The 27612-nt window shown below is 38.5% G+C and overlaps 1 protein-coding gene across 1 annotated transcript in view; it reads right to left on the reverse strand.

Moving 5' to 3' along the window:
• Positions 1 to 27612, reverse strand: part of zfhx3b (zinc finger homeobox 3b) — a 446693-nt gene that overhangs the window by 70394 nt on the left and 348687 nt on the right. The window contains exon 5 of the mRNA XM_073070292.1: positions 5424 to 5531. Coding sequence (XP_072926393.1) covers positions 5424 to 5531 — 108 coding nt within the window. The remainder of the gene's footprint in view (positions 1 to 5423; positions 5532 to 27612) is intronic.

Consider the following 27612-nt stretch of genomic DNA (forward strand, 5'->3'; position numbering starts at 1 on the left):
ACTATTGCTGGCCTTGGCTATGCCATCACAGAGTGGAAGGGAAAATCTGACCGGTGAAATAAGACTGCACAGGACAAGGGGCCTAATCGATGGTGATTCATGTCATATATGGAAAAATCCACAGATTTGATGTTTCTCCTCTTCCTCATCTTAAGGTACAGAGCAGAAGAGAGAAGGCAGAAGGAATACGGAGTCTAAAAATGCCACTATAAACAGCTCTCAGTTTATATTAATTTGCTCTTACATTTCTGCACTGCACTGCATGCTCATGTTGCAAGCAGCAGTCCAGCTTAACATACCATTTGCTGGCATATAAGCAGAGATTTAATGATACTCTTCGCTATTAAGATACTGGCTTGGCTTGTTCATTCTCTGTGCCATCAGCAGCTGAGAGCAAAGTTAAAAATTCAATTTAGACAGGAGATCCTTTGAAAATAAATTATTGATAATGTATAGATCTGATAATTAAGGAGTGTAGAACAAAACCTAGTTAAAACCATAATAAGGAAGCTGGATACTTGAAATTCAATTATAAGTATTTAAATAAATAATGCAATATATATTTTTTAATGCGAAACAGCGACTTTTTAATTCCTATATAGTATACTAGAGTGGCTCACAGAAAAATAAAGATAAAATAGCAAAATATTCTCAAGCAGATGTATTAGAAATTAAGTCTTGCAATGTCTTCCTTTTTTATGCTAGCCTGACAATTAAACCTGGGTCCTTCATTCCTTTCTTCTTTATAGAGATTTTAAAAAATAAAGCTCTGGACAGATTAACACAAAGAAAAAACTTTTCTCCTCGTCATTTTTTTTTTGTCCACCTTACATTCTCTCTGTCCTTTCAGCTGTTTGTCCAGCCAGCTCATTGTATCACAGATGTATTCTGCACATCAAGCACTCAGAGAAGGAAAAATACTGCTGTTCAAGTAAAGATGCGCATGACCTATTTTTTCAATTTCAGTAATTAGGGAGGCATGGGGCCTGAAGGAATTATTCATGAATGCAGGAGCCCTGCTGTATACATTTATGTTAAACATGTCAAAGCCTATCGAAATCATGCCTGCCAGCACTATACACCATAAACACACTTCCATGACAACTTTCCTTTGCTTGCAGTCCATTAATACCATCTTTAATAGCTATTGCTCCCTTCCTCTCTCTCCAACTCAAATCAGAAACGGTCCATTTCACTAATCGCACAACGTTAGGTGAGCAACTCCAACCTTTAGGCCATGGTTTCATAAATATTTTATTTTTAGTACAGGAACTGGTGGAGAAGAATAGGGCACAGCAATGATTAGACACTTTCAGAGAGAGTTTGCTCTAAGAAACCTCTTTTATTAGTCAAGTAATCAATGGGTTTGCTGGTGCTACTTCCTAGCCTTACTATTACCTTTCATTTTTCATGTTGCCCATTCATATATTCAGCCTTTGGTAGTACTTCTGTTGAAATATCAAATGCGATGATAACCATCCAACAATATTTTGAAATATTAACCTGAAAAGCCTGCATTATTTTGCCTACACTAGCACTTCTTCATTTGTTAGCCAAGGAAATGCATCAGCAAACCATCTTCAAAAGTGTTGCTTGCTGTGCCTAACTATTTCACCTCCCACATTATCATGCTCCAATCTGGTATTCATTGTCCCTAGGTAAGGAAACACTTGCCATCCTGCATGATTATTTGCACACTGTTGGTGGATTTTACTCTATTTTCTGACCAGAAAAGCCCACATCTTCATTTACACACATTCGAACACAACTGCCATCTTGTTATTGATGGTCACCCTTTTTCTGCACAGAATGAGACTTTGGTGAGGCTGAATTTACAGTTCGGGTCACCTATCTACAGGAAAGATATCAACAAGCTTGAAAGAGTGCAAGGAAAATTTACAAGGACGTTGCCAGGACTTAAGGACCTGAGTTATAAGGGAAAGGTTGAATAGATCAGGACTTTATTCCCTGGAGCAGAGGAGAATGCGAGGAGATTTTATAGAGATATACAAAATTATGAGGGGTACAGATAGGGTGAATGCTTGCAGGCCTTTTCCCCTTAGGTTCGGTGAAATGAGAACAAGAGGTCAAAAGTTTAGGATGAAAGGTGAAATATTTAAGGCGAATTTAAGAGAGAACTCTTCACTCAGAGGGTATTGCAAAAGCGTGGAATGAACTGCCAGCAAAAGTGGTAGAAGTGGGTTCAGTTGTAACATTCAAGGTAAGCTTGAATAGGTATATTGTCTGAGAGGGTATGGAGAGATATGTCCAGGTGTAGGTGGATGATTTTTGAAGACCAGGTCAGTATGCAATATGTTGGCTAAAGGGGCTGTTTCTGTGCTGTAGTGTTCCATGACTCTAAGTATGAAAAATTTATAGTATGAAATGATGGTCTGATATGATTAACTCAATACACCTAACTGGCATGGTCCGTGTCCCTTCCATTACTAGTAAGTGAAATATTTATCACACTTAATTTCTTCTTTTAAAAAAAAAGGCCCTATTTTCATCTTTTAATTATTGTCCATTATGTAGAAGTTGACAACATCTGGTTTTTGATTTATTTTTCTGCAAAGGAAATTGTGTGGAACTTCATTCATTCTTCATGAAAAAGAAACAAGGCTACCAGTGAGATATGATAATTTTGCCAGTGAGAAAAGTTCAATATTTACCTCAATGCATATCAAAAGCTCAAAATACATCATGACATTATATATAAAATTTTTACCCCTTAATTTTAATGATGTAGGCAGGTTCCCTCTAAAGGATCAAGTCAGTCAGCTAACTTCCAAAAATATTCTGTTCAAGTTTACCAGTACTAACATCAGAACCAAGTAAAATCTATTCTTTTGGCCTGAAGCCAGAGTAGCTACTTTATAAATGCAACAGCAGATGAGTTGTTTGGTGTTTTATAGACCAGTGCTTTGCCATGTAAAAATAAAGCTGTAAACCTGTGTTAGCTCTCAGTGCACAATTGTTAGATTCATAATTATATTAAGCTGCAAAGCAAAACGCTTAAACAAGACTCGCAACTTGTTGCTGAATTACATATTATTCAATGCTGTTAAGATTTTATGTGATGCTCCTGGTACTGGAAGTTAGATTGCAGTTCGCTGAAAACTAGTCCTGATCTCCAATGCTGAGTAAATCTTAAATCCCTGCATGAAGACAGGAGCAGCTTATGACTGTGTCCCCAATATTTCTGCTCTGTCAAAAGTCACGTTCCAACAGAGGAAGAATTTAAGAGAGTTTTGTTTGATTGCAATTTGAAAAGTTATGTGAAGAAACCTTGGGCTCCTCCTTATCCTAAAGGGATTTGCTCTTAAAGATGGAAGCCTTGACTTTACCATACAGAAGTGATCTTAGGTTAGAACCTATGGCAACCTGTTGAGGACAGGGAAGCAATACTAATAGTCAAAAATAATTACATGAAATTATAATTGATCCAGAAAAAGTATTATGTGTCACTTGTTTGGGTTGTGAAAATCAGAGATTGTTGCATCTTCCGTCTTCTCACATGTACTGCCACTGAATTTGCAACTTATACAGTGGACCATTTCATACCATGCCACCTCATACGGATTCGGGACTTGGTAGCCATATTTAAATATCCTTATCAGCGGCATACAGGCTACATTTCAAGTTCTGACTTCCACATTTACATGCACAGTAAATCTCCTCAACCAATCAAATTGTAAATTGGCACTATTTATGCACTCTTCACTATCAACTAACAAAGGAATTTCTCAGATGACAATTTATGGTATACAAAATGGCTTTATACCAAGAAGCTGCTATTTATATGGTATTGGCAAAAATATACATTATTCATGAGAGCTGAGTTGAATTCATGTGAAGGTATGGAACATGGGTAAATTTTGCACTCAAGATGTTAAAAATTGTAAGCATGTAACAAATCAAATAAAATACAACAATATTTGTGAAATTGGACTGAAGGGAGATGCCAAAGTGTAACACTTTTGTGGCACATTTTATGCAAAATAAAGAATGCAGATGAAAAGACCATCACAATAGTATTGTTTAGTTTATAATTTAACTGATCTTTAAATGCCCTAAAACTTCATAAATAGTTTCATTAAAGTAATGCCTCATTTTAATAAGGTTTTATTCATTTTTATGGTTTGATAAAGCAATTTTCATCTAAAAGAATTACTATGCAATAACAAAGCATTTTGTATGAAAAACTAGTTATTATGGAAATTGTGTTATCAAAGAGTAATTTTTTGTATAACAAAATGAAGCCAGACACAAGTGGAAGTTTAATAGAAGCATGGCGTTGAAGTAAGCAGCCATATTACCGAGAATGCCAAGCTAATACTTCAGACCAATTTCAGATAAATTATTTTTTAAATTGATTGGAAATATTAACAAAAGCTGCCTTTATGCAAAATCCCAATCTCCTTCAATAATGTTCTTTTGATTTGTAGCCATTCATTTTGAACATAGATTTCATTTTACTAAGGCTACTTTAAAGCATACTGACTATATAGTTATGACACTTTTTATTTAAAAAGTCTCTCAACTTTCCCTATATACATTTGAAACAATGAGCATTTAAATGTTTCATAAACTGAGAACCATTTTAAAGAAGGTGTTACTTTAGGTAATTTTCTGACACCGTGCCCATGATTATTATGCTACAACTGAACCGATCTCTATGTTGTCATGCCAGCTTCCTGAACAGAATGATGCATCAAGGAGCAAACACATATATAATAAAGATCAGCCTGCCTTTATCACTGGCAGCTCTATGGTTTAATTGTATTCCTGCGTACAATGTACATGGAGAAAAATAAAGAAAGTTCTGCGGTGACTGGAATATCTTTGTTTCCAAAACTTCATTAAGAATAATTGTTTCAAGTTAAAGTATAATTCTAACAGCACTTGCAGATGGCCAGTCTGTGACCTTCCACGCCTAATCTAATCAGCGAAGTCTTTAAGTCATAACTCATTCAACATAATACTAAGAACCACATAACCGCTTAAGGGTAAAATGCTACATTGTCATCTGGCTATCTAACAAGTGACCCCCTCATACATTATGAATATCCTGACAAAATGATAAGACTGAATGCATTGGGCTGTATACAACTGAAAAACTTTCAGATCCAGACTATTTCAGCTTCTCAAGTGTAGACCTGTGTTATTTCAATCATGTATACACGCACTTCAGCCTGTGTTTGTTTCGAATTAACAGGCATACTTATAGACTCACAATAAATCAAGTCTGAAATGCTGGATCGAGTTGTGTCTGTTCATATCAAATGCACATCATTTTGGTGGATTGATGATCTTACCTTTGATTTTGAACCTCCTACATCCTTGCATGGGCCTCTTACTTATAAGAAAACAAAACAGGCAACAAAAATTGCCTGTCACCTAAGCAGCATGCATTGCTCTACCTGCTTCTTTGCTGGGTTCCTTCTCACTGCCACTGTCTTTGTCTTTGGTAGAATCTTCTGCTTCCTGCGTGGACTCATTAAGCCCTTCCACATCTTCACTGTTTTCTTCTGGAGGGAAGAGGAAAAATGTTAATGAAGATTGCGCTTCTGAAGAAAGCAAAAGCAGTACAAAACACAGAATGGGATATCTCACTTGGGCCACTAAGGGCTCCAAGCTGAACATGCGAATTCAGAACATTGCTGGGAGGACTGTAAGGACAGCCTAACTGGCTTCCATCCAAAATAATCAATTTACTATGATTTTCATTTATATTTTATGCTGAACCACTGGAAGAGAAAACATTTAAGGCCCCTTTAAAAAAGGAACAATGTGTTCAGAAGAAGGAGATGACATAAAATATGCCCAACTCATCCCAGTACTACAAGATTTTCAGTTCATCAGGATACAATTGTTTACGAGTGGGCCCATTTCCATCTTTGACCTATAGGTGTCACTCTAAGCAAGCAGACGCTTAAAGTCAACCTGTTCCCCGAGACAACCCCCACCACCCCCACTACCCCCACTAACCTGTGCACATGGTAATAATATTCTTCACCATGGTGTCTGGATACCAGGCATGATACAATAAAAACAAACTGAAGAGAATCTTATAATGCTTTCTGCATGCACCATTTTGGACCACATCAATTAATCATATTAAAATCTGAGTCCCTGTGGTGACTTGGATATGCAGCTCCGATGGAATCCATCATGAGAAGATATTTTACCACCTCTTACCCTGCTGTGCTGCATTGTTTTTTAATAAGACTTTTCTTACCAATGTAATCTACTTTGTGGTGGTTCTAAAAAAATACCTTTTTTTAAACCCTGGACTTTAAAAAAAGAACAAAGATCAAAGGATGCAAAAAAATACATCAGGTTTGTAGAGAAAGCTGAGGTACCTAACATACCAATACCATCAAAAGCTAATACTGTATGAGGTAACTCAGGAAGGGCAAAGGTCGGTTGGCATCCGCATTTCATCTTTCGCTCATGCCTGTAAAATATCTGTGCTTCAGCCACAAGCGGGATATTATTCCTGGAGGCCCAAGTTGCCGTCAGTCATTTCAATTTCATTACACTGTGACAAGAATAACTAAGATCTTTTTGCGAAAAAGAACAAACAATTAACTATTCATGAAAATGGTGTTTCTCCACTTGTGGATTTTAACTAGCAGTTAATTGTAGTTTCAAAGTAAGGGTAATCACCTAATTTTTTGAGAAAAATATATAAAAAGAGATTGCTTTGTGGTTATTGAAGTGACAATCCTTGCGCCTTTTTATTGTAATAAAATGAGAAACGACGTGCACCGCTGGCAGGAGTGCGCTCAGAGACAATGAGTGCTGGCTTCCATGCTGTGATTCTTTCATGCATAGTCCAGGGTCTTTTTTTGATCTTGTGCACCTCTCCACCTCTACATATCTCACTACTGCTGTACCACAGCTACACTTTCTTGTGAAAAAAACTGAGCATTCTGGCCGAACGTAATATACAGTCCCAGCAACTTCACTCTTGAAAAAAAATACAATAACCACACAACAGTAATCTGCTGCATTAGGCCTTGTAAACAAGACCTTAAAACACAGGACATGGAGGAGGAGGTTACTTCAAACAAAATGACCACAGTCTGTTAAGGTATCAAGCAGAAAGACTGTACCCACAGCTCTGGACTCTCTTCCTTGCTGGTGCATCTTTTCAATAGTTCCCGGGACATGTTTCAGTTGAAAATAAGAATCCCAGACATGCCTCTCCTTACATCATTACTAAGTCTGACCTTAGACTGACCCCTGGAGCTGTTAGACTAATCTAAATGTGAATGAGCACTTTGTGCCAATGCTGTGAAGGGGCCGAATTCAGCAAACAGCAAAACTTTACACATCAACTTAATCACAAACAGCAGTGACTGGGGGCCCCAGAACAATGACAATCCTCCACTTCCCAAAGAATGAACAGTTTCTTCAATGCTTTAATGTAAGTCCTTATTAAGGACAATATGCAAAGTCAGGTCAGGTCAGGTCAGGTCAGGTTAGCTGATTGAGATTTTTGCTCATTAAGTTCCCCAGCTGTTCGGTGAGAAAAGAAAGTAAGTATTCTTGAGGCTCCTTGGCATAACTTTTGAAGAACTTAACAGCAGCTGCAACAACCTCATCAGAGATAATGTAACCTGTGTAAACATGATCAGACTGTTTTGTCAGAGGAGCCATACAGTGAACTGGATGGGCCAAAATTGTCCCAAGTAAAACTGTTCTGCATCTTTCTCTCTCTCTCTCTGTCTGTGCAGGCATTTCACAGTGCAGCTTTTGATTGCCCCTTCTATCAGTTTTATCTACATGCTATCAGGTCAGCCCAGCCTCAGACTAGGATGCAGCGAGCATTACATTACACAGAGACGGGTGGTAGGGCAACTCTATAGTTTGAGAAGCACATCACAAGGAGTAGAGTATGGTGATCGGGGGGCGTGTGAGGTGAGAGATGATGATGGTGAGCTTTATGAGGGAATTTATCACAGGGGCTAATGAGTGAGAGCTTGTGCATTGATTCACAAATTCTATATACAAGACATTCTCTGTAAAATAAATCATAGGTATGAGGAAGTTTGTATGGATTCACAACTGCTCTGATGAAAAACTGACTGGGTTAAGAGATAGATCAATATACTGTACAGTACCAGTGAGTGCACTTGAATCTCCTTTTGATCCGAAAATCAGGTATAATTAAACCAAAATATGAATCGAAGTCTGAGAAGGAACATGTTTCATGGAAATGGGCAGTGCCTAAGTAACTTAAAAATGGCAGTAGTGTGGGTACAATTCATCCATGACCATAGAGTCCAAGTTTAGTCCGCTTCAAAAAAGGAGCAGGGAAAACTGACTTGAGTTTTGTCCAGTTTCAGTACACCCTTCCTTCTGCAAAAGGGGTTGTACTTTAACGACTTGCAGAATTGTTACTGTGCTGAATACCAACACTCAAGTCCAATATATCCGTACCCGCACTTTGCAGATCAATCCTGCTATTCTGCTATTTCTCAAGTTTTATAACCTTCAAATAATCAAATTCCTGTTGAAAAACACAAATGAAGCTGCATATAAAACCATATAACAATTACAGCACGGAAACAGGCCAGCTCGGCCCTTCTAGTCCGTGCCGAACGCTTACTCTCACCTAATCCCACTGGCCCACATTCAGCCCATAACCCTCCATTCCTTTCCTGTCCATATACCTATTCAATTTTACTTTAAATGACAATATCAAACCTTTCTTTACCACTTCTACTGGAAGCTCGTTCCACACAGCTACCGCTCTCTGAGTAAAGAAGTTCTGCCTCGTGTTACCCCTAAACTTTTGCCCCCTAACTCTCAACTCATGTCCTCTTGTTCGAAACTCCCCTACTCTCAATGGAAAAAACCTGCACCACATGCACCACAATGTCTGTATAAATGACAAGTTTCCCTGCACCACCCCTAGATTTTTGTCAATTATTTTAAATATATCCTTGACCCCTCCATTAATGGAAATAGATTCTAAGTACCTATGAACATAATCACTTTTAGCACATTTCTATCTTTTTACTCCAGGGTAGTGATTCCGCAAGCTCTAGTCTATGATTATGATTGAAATCCCTCGGTCTGGAACAAGAGATGCACTCCAGTATTATTCACTTGCCGCGGTCATTCTGTGGAGTTCTGACTACACATTATTGGGTGGCTTGATTCAGAGATCAAGCTCCCCATTTTCTTGAAGTCCTTAACTTTCAGCTGAATCCTAGGAGGTAGGTGTTAAGCAATTGTGCAGAGAAGGAAGGAAGTTAGCGTTACAGTCACAGCAGTATGTTGCCGCTCAGGTTTTATTGATCTGGTCCGCATTGGGAAATGCCCAACAGCAGATCAGCTGCCAACCAGCTCAGTTACTTGCAATCTCTGCTGGAGCCCAGGGTAACAGGAAAATACTAATCACTTTGAAAGGTTGAACTGGAAACCGAATGGCAACTCCCCACACCTCAGTACATCAACGGCAGTATAAAAAAAATAATGGAAGGCCTAAAGATTTGCATTGAAAAGCTGCAGTTTAAATGTAAATATTTAATCCTGCACAACATTCATACACAGAACAGCAAATAAATGTGCTGATTGAGGGTCCCGAATTCGGTATGAATCATGGACTTCACTATACTGCCACTTCTGCGCTGATGTGGACTCAAATCCACTTTGTGCTGATGCCAAGCTCATAGTTCAATTGCACCCTCAGCTTAATCGTACAGGAGGGATCGCATTAAAGCAATAGAATAGATGGTAATATTTCAAACAGTTCAAAAGTCAACTTGATGTTGGACTGGGTGAAACAACAACTTTTCATCTCTGCCTCTGTGTTCAAATTCAGCCCAGTCCAGATGAATGGGATGGAAGTGCCCAAAAGGTGCATGGATGACAATGTGTTATTAATACTTCAGTATATTTTGTGTTGACCTTCAAGAAACACATTCTCAAGTGCAAATCTCAATGCCTAATATCTTTACAAAGTCAACAGAGTGAACTGCTGAATGCATTAGTGCAATAGGATACAAAATGCACATATAATGATGTTTTAGGATGGAAAATACTAAAGCAAAAAATAACAAATGTACCCAAAACACTGTTCCCCCATGAGTGGCAATATGCACTCTCCCCTTCCTCTATTTCCCACTTTGACCTTGTACTTCTTCTCACAATCCTACTAGGGTCCCCTCCCCCTTTCTTTTCCCCTTTCCCCTATTGTCCACACTCCTCTCCTATCAGACTCTTTCTTCTCCAATCCTTGACCTTTCCCACCCACCTGGCTTCACGAATCAGCTTCCAGCTAAGCTCACCCCCCCCCCCATTTAATTCAGGCATCTCCCCCCTTCCCTCTCAGTCCTGAAGAGGGGTCTTGGCCCAAAACGTCAACTGTTTGCTCCTTTCCAGAGATGCTGCCTGGCCTGTTGAGTTCCTCCAGCACTTTTCATGGGTGCATTGGTTTGGATATCCAGCATCGGCGGATTTTCTTATGTTTGTGATACACTTCGCACTTCCTAATCAAACCAAAGGAGGCACTTAGCCCATCGAGTTAGCCCCATTTGTCTAATTGTCGCCCTTTGGGATGTGGAAGGAAAACACAGCACCTGGAGGGGATTCCTATGTGGTCTCAAAGAAAGTTTGCAAATTCCCTACAGGCAGGGTCCAAGGTCAGGTTCAAAACTGAGTCTCTGAAGCAGTGAGTTGTGACCGCATGGAGCTTTGTAATCGCAATGTGATGTCAACTACTAATGTTTTTGCTGCGCAGTAGGTTATGTGAGGATCCAATAAGTAAATCGATTGTGTTCCCATTACAACAATTAAAAGGATGTGAAAATAGGGCTGGATTCTTTGTTCCACTCCCCTATCCAGACACCTCATCATGTTTTTGACCATAAAGACCTCGAATACATCACCCTAGCTCAACCCAATGGCATCTTACTGTGTCATTCTAAGAACATGCCCTGCTCATTTCTAATCTCTGAAAGACTCATGTTTGGGTGCAATCTTATGGGTGCTGAAGACCCACTGGTGTCAGTGAATTGCTTAGTCAAAGAGGGAATCACAGCTCTGTCAGGAAGGTTGGTGTGACCATCGTTCCTGGTCATCTTATTCCCCTTTCTCAGCTGTGGGAGAAACTGTAGCTCACCGAATGTTACTTTTGCTAACTTCTCCTGTCTTTTAGAATGAATATTCTTGTGCTGCATTGGTCAAAAGCTTTATACATTCATTAGCCAGAGGAGCCTTGACATCTTTTAGTGGAACTTAAATAATTTAAACTGACGAATTTTCCATTTAAGTGTTGACTCCTTACAGATTTTGTGATGAATAAGTTGACAAGCCTCTGGTTCGAAACCAGCCACAATAACTTCCTCCCTTTTATAGAAAATATCTTGATTGACTGACTTATCATTCTGTGACAACCACATTTCCAGGAATTATATTTTGATGAATGGAATGAGAATTTTACCATCCCTGGGTCACTTAAGCATTAATTTAGTGCTTACTAAATGGACAAATGAGACCATGATTAAACACACAAAATGTACTGTGGAAACAATGGCAAGTTTATTGCAAATGCTATTGTTAGTGTGAAAGTCACTCAGCAAATTGAAGCAAGATTAAGATCCTGCTTGGTTAACTGGTCTTGTGCTGGTCAATTTGATCCAAAGCACTATCGAACTTTCAAACCAGAATCTCAACTTTAAATTCTATCACTATAAATGAAACTTACTGCTAATAACATTTTTATTGAACAATGCAAGGACCTACTTATAATCTGAATATGTTACTATTTTGCTGTTCAATTCCCTCCATCAACCCAGAGAGTTGTGCTGATGTGGGGGAAACTGAAGAGCAAAACATGAAATATGAGTCCCAATCCCACTGTTCACACGTTGCTCTCTAAATAGATCAAATACTCTTTCCCTTGCTTTATTTCATATCCAAGATGCACTCTAGTTTTACCCTCTTTATTCCAAGTCAAAAATGGGGAAAGGACAAACAATAACATTCGCTTGTTGAGGGGATAAACGTTTGGTCCCATGGCTCAGTAAGGTGGCAAACCTTGCCTGGTTAGTTTCAGCACATTATTATCAGCCCACTTCCAACAATTGCGACTAAAATTCTTCAAAGCAAATGACAAGATAATATAAAAGGTGGGCATGTTTTGAGATCCGCTGCAGCAAATTTTGAGCCATTGTTTATCTTGGAAAGGAGATTTAAAAAGCTGAACTCTCTCGGACAATTTCTCCTTTTTTTTTGCTATTTGTTTGTATGAGTGTATGCATTGCAATTAAAACTGGTTTGTGGTGAACTGTATCTACAGGGGATGAGCTATTAACAAAGGGATCTGAGTTTCAGGTTGGTGATTTTTATTCCAAATGAAAAATCAATATGTTTTCTGGGTTATACATATTCAGAATGGGCTGATATCTCCATCATAATGGAAAATAGGTGTCCTGTTACCTCTCCTCTTGCCCTATTTGTACCAGTGCATTTTCCAGTCCACTGGCAAATATTTCAACCTGATTTGATTGCAGCTCATGACAGTGTTAAATGTCCTCAGCCCTAAGTACACTTCAAGTAGCTGAGTGATGCCAGCCTTTGGGTAGTGTTTCATGCTCATTGTGCAGAAAATAGCCTGCAGGAAGAGAGATGAAATATCTGCCTCACAGTCCTGGAGAAAATGCTATCAACTTTGTTGTATTTTTGTGACGCAAGTGTGCACTCTGACCATTTTAGCCAGGGTCACAGTGACAGGTTTTCCTCGAAGGCTTTCTGTTATTTGTAAACCATGAGGGTATGGGCTTACGTTGTGCAAGGATACCTATTTCCTGCGGTATGATGCAGATCCACGCAAGTGCTATCCAAAATATGCACTCAATGGTCACATTAGTAAGTAACTCCTGTACTTAATAAAGTGGCCCTTAAGCATACGTTTATATTCTTCTGCCGCTGTAGCCCATCCACTTCAAGGTTCAGAGATGCTCTTCAGCACATCACTGTTGTAATGCATGATTATTGGAGTTACTGTCAGCTTGAACCAGTCTGGCCATTCTCCTCTGAACTCTCTGATTAACAAGGCATTTTTGCCCACAAAACTGCCAATTAGTGGATTTTTTTTTTGTTTTTCTCACCATTCTCTGTAAACTCTAGATGGATGGTAGGCCTGGTTGTGCGTGAAAATCCCAAGAGATCAGCAGTTTCTGACATACTCAAGGCATCTCTATCTGGCGCCAACAATCATTCATGGTCAATGTCACTTAGATCACATTTTCCCCCCATTCTGATGTTTGGTCTGAACAACAACGGAACCTCCTGACCATGTCTGCATGCTTTTATGCATTGAGTTGCAGCCACATAATTGGCTGATTAGGTATTTGCATTAATGGGCAGGTGTACAGGTGTTGCTAATAAAGTGGTCACTGACTGTACATTCACAAATTCTCTTCAGTAATAACCTCTCTGGATTCTGCCCATGGCATTTTACCTTTCTTTTTAAAAAAAGAACCAAGAAATCCCCTCTTTTATGTCCCCCTTATTCCCACTTTCATTCAACTCTGTATATTCTACAATGGCAGACAGACAAACAATATTCTTTCTCTGGTGTTGTGAGCAAGGACCCAGGTGATTCTTAGTTCTACGCCTCTTTCTTCATGGAGGACTGCCCTGCATTTTCCCATTACATTAATCTTTCAATATTTACACTGATCTGCCAAGGTGCTTCCCATTTTCACTTTGCAGCACAGTTTTGAAGTCTTCAGTGCATTTCGATGTGCCTCGTTTATTCCCTGGTCCAGCTTGCATTCCACATGCATGAAAAACATTGCTAACCAACGGAAATCTGAACTCCAATTTATGGTATTTTCATTTTTAGCTTTACCAACATGTCAATCCTGACTTCAGGTTGGCTCCGTCCATACACAAGGAGAGAAAACCCACCCATGCTGGAAATATGGAAGGGGGAAAAGCTGGAAATCTGGTTCATCCACCTGTTGTGCTATCCCCTCATTTTCTGATTTTGTTTGCTGTTTGCAGAAATCTGCTGAAGAATGGCTCAAGACTTACAATTTCTGAATTTTAGTCAATATTCTCAGTCCTTTGTAAAAACCATTGGCAGCCTTTATTATTCACTGTGTTGTGCTGGAAGCTGATACAACATGCAATCATATTAAATGGACAGCCTATCGCATCAATTAAATGTCATGATCTTAAAAGTAAACATGGAAGATGTGCCAATTCACAAGATACCTGCAAGCACTTGCCTCTAATTATATTTAATAAGTGTTTGACAAATTCCATAAAATGCACTCTAACCCTTGTTTTTGTTCATTGTGATTTCCTAGTATGTCTGATTAAGTCACTTGAAAATTATCCAACTTAGAGAACAAGGAAACCACAGTAAATAAGTAGAGTACTTGTGTATGAGGATTAGTCATATTTTGATGAAATAGGCCACAGAATTGTGGCTGAAAGGTAAAAGGGAAAAGGTCACTATAAACATTTTTGCTGTATGCTTGATGGGTTACTCTGGTCAAAAAGTATGCCATGTTTTTCTGCCTATCTCTTGCTGCCTCTCTGAACCCTAGTTCACTGATTTGCTAATTTCAGCATCAAGAGTTATCAAAGATGCAATAAATGAATCCAATGGAAATGTTTAAATAGATGTTTGATTATGCTCTGTAATTTTAATACAGTTTGTATTGAAGGATGGTAGGCCTGGAGAACAGCGACGATTCTGTTTGACAGCTTCAGGAGTTCCTGGTGACATATAACATGGCAGAGTTTAAATTCCTACCACTTTGTTTCAATGGCAGGTCACACCTCAGTCACATCAATACAACTTTTATCCCTCCACAGACCACACAGTTTGTGGCCTGAGAGGGTCTGTAATCAGTGTTGGTTTAAGTACAGATTTGCACTTGGGACTGTTCGTGCTGTGAACTGATCCATTTTCTTATTGCATCATTACAAAATGAAATCTACTGTATAATAACAGTATTAATGCATGAGTCTGATTCCAGTTACAGGCTGTCCCTCAAGTAACAAATAGTTAATATTGATGTCCAGAAATCAATTTTGTCCCAAAATGTAAAATACACAAAAATCACTCAATATGGTCACCAAACACTCAGTGGCCACTCTATTAGGTACAGGAGGGGACCCTGATGTGGTCTTCTGCTGCTACAGCCCATCCAATTCAAGGTTCAATGTGTTGTACATTCAGAGATGCTCCTCCGCAGCCACTACTGCAAGACCACAAGGCCATAAGGCCACTATTGTAATGTACAGTTATTGTCACCTTCCTGTCAGCTTGAACCAGTCTGGCCATTCTCCTCTGACCTCTCTCATTAACAAGCCATTTTTGCCCACCGAACTGCTGCTCGCTGGATGTTTTTTGTTTTTCACACCATTCTCTGTAAACTCCTGAGACCCAGGAGATCAGCATTTTCTGAGATACTCAAATCACCCGTCTAGCACTAACAATAACTTCACAGTTCGACATGCTGTACATTTAGAGATGCTCTTATGCACACCACTGTCATAAGACCATAAGGCCACTACTGTAATGCATGGTTATTTGATTTATTATCACCTTCCTCAGATCATATTTCTTTCCTATTCTGCTAAGGTGGCCACTGAGTGGACATCTATACTTCCACTGGATTGTAATGAGTGGCATCAAAGCACATACACCTGATAACAGTGATTCTTTTTCACCGATCATTATCACTGAGATACGTCATGACATTTGGTGTTCTGTGGCAGCAGTACAGTTCAAGACATAAAAATTAATGTAAGTTACAACAATAAATAAATGAACAGGGCCTGAGGAATAGTGAGGAAGCATTCATGGGTTCATGGACCGGTTCAGAAATCTGATGGCAAAAGGGAAGAAGCTGTTTTGAAAATGTTGAGTGATGTTCTTCAGGCTCCTATGCCCCCTCCATGATGGCAGTAACGAGGAAAGGGCATGTCCTGGGTGGTGAGGGTCTTTAATGATGGGCACCACCTTCTTGAGATACGGCCTTCTGAAGATGACCTTGATGATGGGGAGGCTTGTGCCCGTGATCAATCTGGCTGAGTCTATAACCTCTGCAGCCTCTTTCAAGAGAACCAGTTCTGTCATTTGTAGTAATGAACCTATGTGCATACATCGAAATTTTGAATCTAATAATATGGAAGCGCATTCAGTCAGCTGTTCAGGAACAGTGATAGTCTCTATACAACTCAATTATTGGCTTTCACTGAGAGACCGAGTGTTTGCTGCATTTCTTATTTTTCACTCTTCTAGTCTGCTTTAACATATTCATTATTTCATTGTATTGATTATTCAATGATGTTGGGCATTGAAGTTTGCACTTGAGAATGTGTTGCAAGAAGATTAAGATTAAGAACACTGGAGTATTAATTAAACAGTGTGATGGCTGTGTGTACAGTCTTGCCAAACTGAAGACAAACTCGACACATAAGGACAAAAGTGACAATCCAGCTCATATATTACAGACTCTATCTTTCAATACTAATGCACACAAGGAGAGCTCTTCTGCTTGCTAATCCACAAATGCATTCTGTATGATTTTTTGAGAATTAATAATAAAGGAACATGGCGTTTGTTGCTGCCACCTGCCCAAACCTTTAACCCTTACTTCAGCCCTCAGTCATCCTGAATAAATTTGTCAACAGCTGGGTATTTCACCTCCACATTTCCACCAGCACCATGCTTCCAACTACCCATCTCTAATGCACTTACACCCAAATTAAGAACCTTGCATGATGTGTATCATATTATTCCCAATCAGCTCTCAACATTCAAACTGGACACTATTTAATGTAAACCTGTTATATATATTTTAGGAATGCTTGAAATGCTGGACTACTTAACAATCCCAATAGTGAGATTCACATAAACTTAATGGCATAAAATGTTTAATGTGACGTATAAGCAGTGGGCTGTCATCGCCATGGCAACGTATTTCATACAAAGAAGAGTGCTTGGTGATAAGGATAATGACACCATACTATTGTTATTCATCTGACTGTGATGCTTGAGACAGACTTTATTTTATAAAATAAAAATAGCACTTGCACTCAAAAACTAAAAATGAGAATAGAAGAAAATTTGGGGCTGCAGCACGTATGATTTTCGCTAGGCTGGAATCCTCTGGGGACTTGCTCCTGGTACTTTCAAAGCCAGCTGGTTGAGTACCTGAGCTTGTTCGAAGCTTACCAAGTGCCCCTCTAAAAGGGCAAATGAAAGGTCATATCACCTGCAGCCACAGTATATCAAAGATGCACTGTTCAAGAGTGGAGGGAAATAAATGCACCCCACTCCAGGAAGAGTTAAAACTAATACAGTTTTCTTACAAGTGCACAATGCCCACTGTTCTGTCTGTATACCTGTGGGTTATTTTCTAGCAGTTGGTGTACAATGTTTGAGAATCAAATGGAAAAAAAAAGAAAATAATTAACTTTCAAGTTACAGCACAACTGTCCAAGTATATTCTTAGTGGAGCAGAGATGGCAAGTTTAGTAATCGTATATCACTGTCAAAATCTTAGCAGACAACCCTCTCTATTTTCCTGCTTTATATGACTTATTGCCTGTTTGATAATTTCATCAGATTATAAATTCTTGAGACATTCCAGTGAAAGCACAAGAATAGGAATGAAGCTACAGACTTCTGTTACTGATTTTTTATGATTTTCAAATTACCCACGTTCATTGTTCAGCAACTTTTGTGTGATCTTCTCATATACAGTAGGTGCTAACATGCTGCTTTGCGAATTGTCCAGGTACATGCTTCAGCGTAACAAGTCTTTTCTCACTGGAACAATGTATGCTTGATGGTACCTTGGTCACTTCAGGTAACAAACTTCCAAAATAGCATGAGTGTCCAAACACATTACTGCAAAAATAAAATGATCTGACAGCACAATCTAATGGTCCCCCTGCTCTTCAATATTGTAGAGAATATTTACTCTTTACCTCTAAATGAAGCTCAATCTTAATCACATATAACTAATGCATTGTGAATACATTTACAGAAAAATACCAAATGAATTTACCCATTTTTGAAAACAAAATGCAGAAATGATGAGGTTTTTTTTTTATAAAAGGTGAGAGATGGAGAAATGTTTATGCTCAAATGGATTTGGGCTCTCTCATACACGCATCACTGGAAGCTTATATTGAGGTGCAATTAGAAAAGTAGATGGCATGTTGGGCTGTTGGTGCAGTGGCATCCACACCGGACTTCAAGGCGAGTGGCCCTGGGTTCAAATCCGGCCGGCTTCCTGCTCACCTTCCATCCACGCTGGGTTGAACATCGAGCTAGCAACTTGGCCTCGTAAAAAACAGACAAATGCTAAAGAAACAGCAAAGCTGCCACCCAAAGTGCCACAAGACACGGAAAGGAACATCAATAGCAACAACAACTATAATTCTAAAGACCTTGTTGTGACTCCACTCGGACTACAGAGTACAATTTTGAGGCCTTTATCTATGGAAGGATATACTTGCTTTAAAAGAATGCTGCAGCCAAGATTCTTTAGTCTGTTCTTGAGATGTACCCATGATATATCTAACATATTAGCAACAATTGAGTATGTTAGGTCTCTTCTCTGAGAGTTCTAAAGAATGAGCGGTTGAAACACAAAAGACTCTTAGAAGGCTCAACAAGGACAATGCTTCTGCATTCTGCGAAGAGCAAAACTTGGGATCAATGTCAAAATAAAGGGAAATTACTCAGGACCAAGAGGGAGAATTTTTTTCATTGCGAAATTGATCAATCCATAACTAAGGACTACGTGGGCTCAGTTATCGAATGCTTCCAAAACAAAGTACTCCATCGATTTTTTGGATATCGGAACAATTAAGGATATGGGAATAGGGGAAGAAAACACTGACGAAGTAAAAGATCAGTCAAGATCCTGCTGAATAGCAGAGTAGTTGAGGGATTCAGCAGTTACCCTTGCTTCTCTTATATTATGAAGTTTCAAATTTGTTTAAAGCCACACTTTGTGCTGTTTGTGGCACTCACTTCTAACATGTAGTTACAATGTAGATACTGAAATTTCAAAACATAAACTTGCTGGATTCTTCCAGTTTAGCATTTTGAAAGCTCTTGGTATCAGCATCTCTTAGTTAACTCAAGCTTCAACACATCTGCAGATCCGCATTATCTTGGGCATACAATAGCTTCCCTGGCCTTGGTTCATTTACATTCAGGAGCACAGCTCACTGAGAAAGTACCAAATTGTTTATTTTTTTTCCCCTTCATCTTTCAATATCTAGAAATACTGTTTCTTATTATAGTTCAAAATGAATGCAACTTATTACTTTGAACTAAACGTTAATATACATGTCCTTTCACTTAAGGTTTTCAGCTGTTAAGAAAGAAACTTAGCTCATTATGTGACTGGAAATTAAACTCCATCTTGACAAGGTAAGAAAATGCAATTATGTGACAAGTAATGGAGAGTTGGAATAAATATTGTTTTGAATTGGCAGTCTGAACAAGCTGCTTATTTGAGTATTAGTGGTTCAGCTGTTTAAGCTCCATGTCAGTGGCTTGGATATAGGAATCATAAAGGCAAGGTCTAAGTTTGCTGATTTTACAAACATGCCTGGTATAGGAATGCACAAGAGTGAAAGGGGTCTTTAAAGGGATCTAGACAGGTCAAATGAAAGAGCAAGAAAACAACAGATGGACTACAATGAAGAGGAATGAGGGAATTCAATAACAACATTTAAAAGACATTTGGACAGGTACATGGCTACGAAAGATTTGGAGGGATCTATGAGGGATGATTGATGTTCGTGGCCTAAGGTAGAAGGAGATGAATTATTAACTTCAAACTTTCTGCATTATCACTCAAAGAGTTGAACTGCATGGGCATGTAACGAGAGTGTCTTGGACCTCCAGGTGGTCCACAGCAGGGGTGATTGATAAGTTTGAGGCCTAAGGTAGAAGGAGATGAGTTATACAGCTCTCATTATATGCACAAGCAGTTCAACTCTTTGAGTGATTATGCAGAAAGTTTGAAACTAGTAACTCATCGCCTTCTACCTTGGGCCACGAACTTATCAATCACCCCTGTTGTGGACCACTTCTGGAGGTCCAAGACGCCAACTTCTACAAAGAAGGGATCTGTGTGCTCCACAACCACTGGACTAAGTATGTAAATGTAGGAAAAATAAATGTGCTAGGTTTTCTAAAATTGACTCCTTCTACCTTAGGCCACAAACTTATCAATCACCCCTTGTAGGTCAAATGCGGGCAAAATGGGGCTTGCTTAGGTTGCCATCTTGATCAGCATGGATGTGTTGGGATGAAGAGCTTGCTTCCATGTCATATGATTCTATGACTAACTTATCCATTGATTAGAAAAATATAAATGCGGAGTTTAAAAAAGTGGATGTGAAAAGGGCCTGGGAGATGTTGCACATGAATCGCAGGTAACAGGGAGGTAACTACGGTGAAAGGATTACAGCACTAGAATAAAGAATACTTACTGGAAGCATAAAGGGCTTTGGCAAAATAACATGGGGATTATGAGATAGGGTTTTAGCAACTCAAAGAATATGCTTGCCTCTGTGTATGCAATGAGGACCAATTTTTGATTTGAGGTGATTGTCATGAGTGGAGAGGCTGAGTGGACCAGCTCAATATTATCCAGAAAAATTAGAGTTGATTTCTTCAAAACATAGAATATTCCTAAGGTACACTGTACTAAGATGATGTTTCTCCAGCTTACAAATCTAGAATTGATCTTATGGTTTCAGAACAAGAACCACTCACCAGTGAGATGAGTAGTAATATTTTTCCTTTGACAATTTTGCTTTTGACTTTTGGAAATTCTGAGAGGTCTGCAAACACTTAATCAAAGATCAACAGATTTCTGGAGGACACTAACCAGACCAAGGGATTTGTGGGCTGGGGTGGAGGCAAAAATATTATGATTTAAATTGTATGTTGTAGAAACTCAAAAGCCCTGCTTCGGTTCCTGTTCTGTTCACCTTTTTGTCCATTTACACAACAAAATAAACAAGAAACTTGGCCACACAGCATACTACAGGAAGGACCTATTTTTATCCCATCTGACATTGCATAGCACCAGACTGGATTCTAAACAGAACAATCTAATATGATGCAGTTGAACAATGTAGTAATAAAGAGAAATTCAATGTAAATGACAATAAGCACATTCCAAACAATGTGCGAAAAGGAGACAATTGAATGAGATAGTCAGGGCTCTAAAAATGATAAGAGGAGTGAGGGCAGAACGATTAATGCGAAGTTCATGGCTACTTACAAGCTAAGGCATTCAAAATGGTCATGACAGATCCATTCACACCTATACAAGATGTGAAAAATTTAAGCATATATTAAATAGAGGCTATTTTCAAGATACTTTTAATCCAGCCATTAAATTAGGTTCCACTATGGTATTAACAGCCTAATTTATGTTGGAATTAACAAGAAGTTGCTCGTTTTTTTTTTAAATTCAAGGATAATAAGCAAATTTCACTATGATACAAATGGTCCTTTTTAATTTTAATAATTTGAATAATTATTTATTCATGATGTTGTACGATTTTTCTTATACAGTGTATATGGATATACACTCTAAGCCATTTATATGCAAATCTTATCTAAGGAAATTCCAGAGATAAGCACATTTTCACCAAGTCCTAATTTGTTCCACAGAGCCTGTATATCTAGCCCTACTATACGTAAAGCTAATCTGGATATAAGCAATTTATTTTGAAAATCTGTGCCTTGCTGCATATGATAGGTTTCCAGTTCGATGTAAGTTCTGTATTAATTGGCCACAAATAACAAAGGGAGCCAATTTATTATGTGGAATCGTTAGCACACCAAGAAATTCTCTTTCAACAAGCGGCTGTTCTCGCCACATCACCACCCCACCTCCCCACCCCCCCCCACCCGCATACACACCTCTTCCCACCCCAACCATCACCAGTGTGCAATAAGATTGTGCATTTAGCTACATTTAGACTTCAAATATTGAAAGAACAATATTCACAGCCTTAAGTCCAAATAATAAGGTTCATACACTATTTTCAACTGACCTAAATGGTGTGAGACAGAACACCCAAAGCGTGCAATCCAGTAAGATTAGCTACATAAATGAAATAATACCAAAGCTGAAAATTGAAATATAAGCAGGAAACAAATAGAATCTGCCAAAACTCCACTATTATCTGCTTTGCTTCACATCTTCATTGTGTTAGTCACTTATTCTTCCTGCCTTCCATTCTATCAAACAACTCATCTTCTGCCCTTTTCTCAGTGCCACACTACCTGATCCAATCCTGATGAAAGGTCAATGACCCGAAATATTATCTCTTGCTTCTTTGGTGTTCTCAGGGTTGGAGGTATACTCCTTTCTCATGAAAGAACCCTCAGCGATCTTTACACTCCTTTCAGATCCCCAAGTAAGCCAAATAGTTTTCCTAGGGATGCAACTGAGTTGTCCTCTGACTTGATTGCCAAAGACAGGAACAAACTTTTTTTTGCAGGCAATCTCAAATTAGAAAAGGGCAACTATCACAGGTAAAGTGGGAGAAGATAAGGATGGGCACATACATTCTGCATGCACACAAACTTGGTCATCATTACTCCAGATGCTGAATGATTATCACACTGGGAGTACAAAAATATATGCTTATCTGGAAAATGGCAGAGCTTGTAACGAATTTCCTGTTGACACAGACTTGGTTGCCTTTAGCGTGTTGCATTAGGGCAAAACTGAAAATGTTTGAAAATAATTAAATTTGGCAGCACACCTTCCATATATTATTTTATAACAAGTAGTTTGTGCATAACTTTTACTCTAAATCAAATTATCCAAATAGGAGCCTGACCTCAATGTCTTTATAATTGTGGCCAATTATAAATGTTAAATCTAGGTGTACTTCTATTTTCCTTAAGCTTATACAAAGCTTTCAAACAACCAAAATAACTTTGGATGCAGTGTGAAATATGGATGTGCTATTAAAATCCCAGCCTTTATTATTTTTTGAAAAGTAAAATAACCCATTTTAATACAATGAATAATTATGTGCCTTGGTTTCATTCCTCCAAAGCCAATAATCAGAAGTATATTTCTCTTAATAATTTTTACATCTGTCAGTTAGGCAGCAAGTTTTATTACTAAATACGTTTAACTCCTTCATCTAGCCAATAAAATATGTAGCAAGGAGCTGAGGGTAAACAATGGTCATCTCTTAATCAATTTGCTGGACTGATTAGGTGCTACCCTGAAATGCCATATATCGCTATTCTATTCCAGCTGTATGTGTTTTTTTCCATCGCCACTTAAGCTAACTTATGTGCTTACTGTCTAGAAAGGCTGAATATATTCCGGGTCACAGTGCAAAAAACAAGCCTGGCTAATTGCATTTTGCACTTCACTTCTGCAAACCTTCCATCTCCTACAATAACAGCATGCCTGAAGTGGTAGGAATATTCATCAAGCAGAAAGGCACAGACACCTCCTTGTTACGATCCTGCAAGACCAGTGCCTGCTGCCCCAAGGTCATTTGTAAACCTCAGCCATAACTAACAGCAAAATAAGTAAGTGACGTGGTTCCTCTTTTCATATTAAAATTACACATCAGCACACACACACACAAAAAATTCAATTTCCTAAAACATAGAGAAAGGCTATTCATAACATGGATCGGGGTCAGTAGTCTGGCTGAAAAGCAAACCACTTTCTTTGTTTAAACTATTACTATAGCTGAGAACTGAAGAGAGACAGTAATTTGACCATTTGTTATTTTTCGCCTTAGTCATACATGTGCATCTGGTCAATGCACAAAAATAAGCAAATTCTAATTGTGCAAACCTGACACAAAAAAACGTGCACCTTAGAAATTGGTTTTTCAGTATCCTACTGACATTAAAACAACCAATGAAAATTATTCCATGCTTCGAAGTTGCAGTTTTGTGCAGCAGTATGCAAGAGGAGCGGAAAGTGGATCAAACTACAATCATGGAATATTAACGTTAGATTCTGCGCTTAGCAGGGAGACCATACTGCATTCACTCCAGATCTTTTTTTTTAAATGTCAATTTAAATTGCCCACAGAAAATCATCAGAAAGGGAAGCAGATGGCACTGATCACCTCTCAAATCAATTTAAAAAACTACCAGTGTAATTGAGGGATTGAAATGAGGATATGAATTGGGAGAGTGAAGATCAAGTCAGTATCCCTCAGAAGCCTTGCTAATCGCAGACAGGTAGCACACATGGTGAGATGGATTTACAGCGGAATTACCAACTTCTCCCATGAACAGTCAAACTGGATGTTATAATTCAGAATATGATTATAACTCCAAATTGCATTTCTTAAAGCTGGTTATTGTAAGTAATACGCTACAGAATTAACTTCTGTGGAAGGTATGGTTTTATTGCTTATTAATTTAGCTTGGCTATTTCTCGGGCATACATTTTACTTTGGCTGGGAACTGCCATTTTTCTAGAACAGCAAAGAGCCTACAGGGTGTTTAAGAAAGCCCGATGCTAACAGGAAGTAGAGTGGAGTAATGAGCCAACATGCTTAAATCTGTCTTGCTTCAGAGGGATGGAAGGATCTGAGTAATTGCATTTCCACTCTCTCCCTCCCCCACCACTGATAATCATTTCAGCAGAGGAAGAATTCAAGCTTCCTCTATTCAACAAAGACTTCCCTGGAAAATAATCATCTGAACTGGCTGCAATTTCAGCCCTTAGTCTGGTGCATTTATCTATCCTAGTGAGGTCACTGATGTCAAGTGCATGCTCTTCAATTCTTACAATTTTGCTGTTCATGACATTCATTTATTTGCTTGGCTCAAACACACAATGGGAGATGGTCATTGTGTGAACAATTAAATATATACATCAGTTGCGTGACTTAAGGAAATGTGCTGTGCTGCACAAATGTGACTATGATTATCTGTTATTCTGTTGCTGAATAGTTGAAAACAGCACAATTTTTCATTAACAATCCAAAAAGCTTCCATTTTCCTTCAGAATTTTTACTTAGAATTTTTTTCCAGCAAGCCGAGTGATCAAAACCTGCCTTCTATGCTTTGTGGCAGAAAATGCAGAATTTTGTCAGTTGGCGTTTTTTGTGCTTCTTCGAACACAAAGGACAATCTTACACTGCTCACCATCCTCTTACAAAATTCCTTCAAATTCTCATCCTCAAGTTAGCTTTATGCATTTAACATCAAATGAACTATAGAATTTGAACAAATTGCAACATAAGGAGCCACAACCAAATAAATTGAGAGTAAAATGTATATCAATTGTTGAATTGGACAAAGCTGAATAATATAATTCTGTGAAATTAATGGCAGTAATATTTATTCTGCTGTTAGTTTTTTCATGGGAACAGAAATATTCAACAACAGAGGAAAATGCCTGCTTCAGTGGGAAAAGAAAGATTTTGCAATGGAACATATATAGTTAGTTTGAATTACTCATATGAATCAGCTTTTCCTTTGTCTCTGTCCAATCCAAGATTGGGACTATAAAGGACCTACAATGCTGTGCGATTGACAGTAAGGAATCTGACTCTATCTAGGATAGAAATGCAAGTGGAAACACTGGAATCCAGACCAAGAAAATGCTGCCACTGAGGCACTTCAGCAATGTTGTGCTTGCCATCAGGACCAGGAAATCTTGGTTGTCTTTGAACTGAAATTCCATGTTACCTTCATGAAGTTCAGTGCCACAAAAACAAAGGACAAATCAGTGTTATTATCTTTGTCGCATTTGAAAAGATGATATAGACTTTCTGGTGGCAGTTCCTAATGCTTTTCAATACTCTCATGCCACAGCATTCCTGTTTTGGTAAAAAAAGAAAGAAAAATATCATCATTACTGTTTCTGTAATGATGAAAATTAACAAGGACTTTCTTTAAAAAATGACAAATTGTTGAATGCCCACAATTGAACTGGATGGAATTTTGAGAAAATAAGCTTTAGCAGCAAGTGTGGCTATTTTAATAAGGAAATAAATTATGTACATGTTCGAGTGTTTGGCACTTCTAAGGAAAAAAATAAATTTTTAATACAACCTCCATAAACAAAGCTTTTCTTCTCTCAGTGACCTAGGTAAATGCACCAGACTAAAGGCTGGAATCATGGCTGGTTCAATCGCAAACTCTCCGCAATCCTGTTTAAACATGACCTACAGTTTTTGCTAAGTGTTGTAAAGAATTATTTCCTTCAATTAGGTGCTCATGTGCCCAGTCTCAGTTCATCAGTTCAGTGCAGGAAAGTCAACATAAGGGGTGGTGATTAAGCAATCAGATGCATCCTGGCTCCTGAGCCTACTTTAGTTATCACAGAAAGGCAGCCTCTGTAATAACATACCAGGGTTACCTCATGACATGGGACTCAGGTAAGATCAGAATCAGGGTCAGAACCAGGCTTAGTATCACTGGCATGTGTCATGAGGTTCACTGTCTTTGCAATGCAATACATAATAATAGAGAAAAATATCTGTGAGTTAAAGTATATACACATATATTAAAGAGTTAACTTAAATAAGTTGTGAAAAAATTGAAACAAATTGGGTTGGTGGGGGAGGGGGTAATTAAATGAGTAAAGAAAAACCTCACTTCAGAGGGAAACAGCTGGATGAAAAGTTGAGTCTGAACCAAAGAAAAAGTGGCAGACAGCAAAACAGAATACATCAGTTTTGAACAGTCTTTGAACATTAAAACTATTAGAATTACATTAGATTTGCCCATCATTTTCATTATTTCAGACACTGGATTACATTGCAATATCTACCACTGTGTTAATTACAAACAAGAGGCCCAAAATGCAATGGCATTTCTTTGCTGGAATCTTTCACAATTGTTGTTAATTCATAGTAAAAAGGGAAACTAGGAATAGGAGTCGGCCATTCAGTTCTGTAGGCCTTCTCCACCATTGAACACTATCGTACCTGTACATTCAACAATATTCTATTCCTGCCTTTTCTTCCTATATCTTATTATTAAGAAACAAGTCTACCTCCTTCTTGCTTTTATTTAATTCACAGTACATCCCTGAGCCAGCTACTAGACAGGGTTAAATAGCTGCTAGGCTCACTGCTTCAGAGCAAAGGATTCAAATAAAATCATGACCAAAGTCACATCTGCCCACTCAGGCTCAAGTGTAGAAATTCTGGTCAGGCCTTCAGCTACCCGAGTTCACCAGTTGCTTCCAAAACCCATTCCTTTTTTGGACAAGGCTCTCAACACAATCACCTACTCAGAATCCAGCTATCAGTTTATCAGTGAGGCTCAACGCAGTACAAGCACTGAAAAATTCTGGGCCCATTCAGAAATACCTTGGCAACCAGTTATGTCATCCCCATCGACAGTCAAACTTGTCAAGGTAGTTGTTTATCTGCATATTTCTACAAATATTAAAAATGCATTAAATATTAAATCACTTCAATGTTTTAAAAAAAATTTTAAAAATCCCTAATAAATACTTGTAAATAATTAAATACAGCTAAGCCAAACCAGTACAATTAAAATAATCCTGTACGCATTCGCTGTCAGCAGCTGTTTCTTTCCACTGAAGTCAATAGCTCCAA

This window comes from Hemitrygon akajei, chromosome 17 (assembly GCF_048418815.1).
Source record: "Hemitrygon akajei chromosome 17, sHemAka1.3, whole genome shotgun sequence".
Taxonomy (NCBI): domain Eukaryota; kingdom Metazoa; phylum Chordata; class Chondrichthyes; order Myliobatiformes; family Dasyatidae; genus Hemitrygon; species Hemitrygon akajei.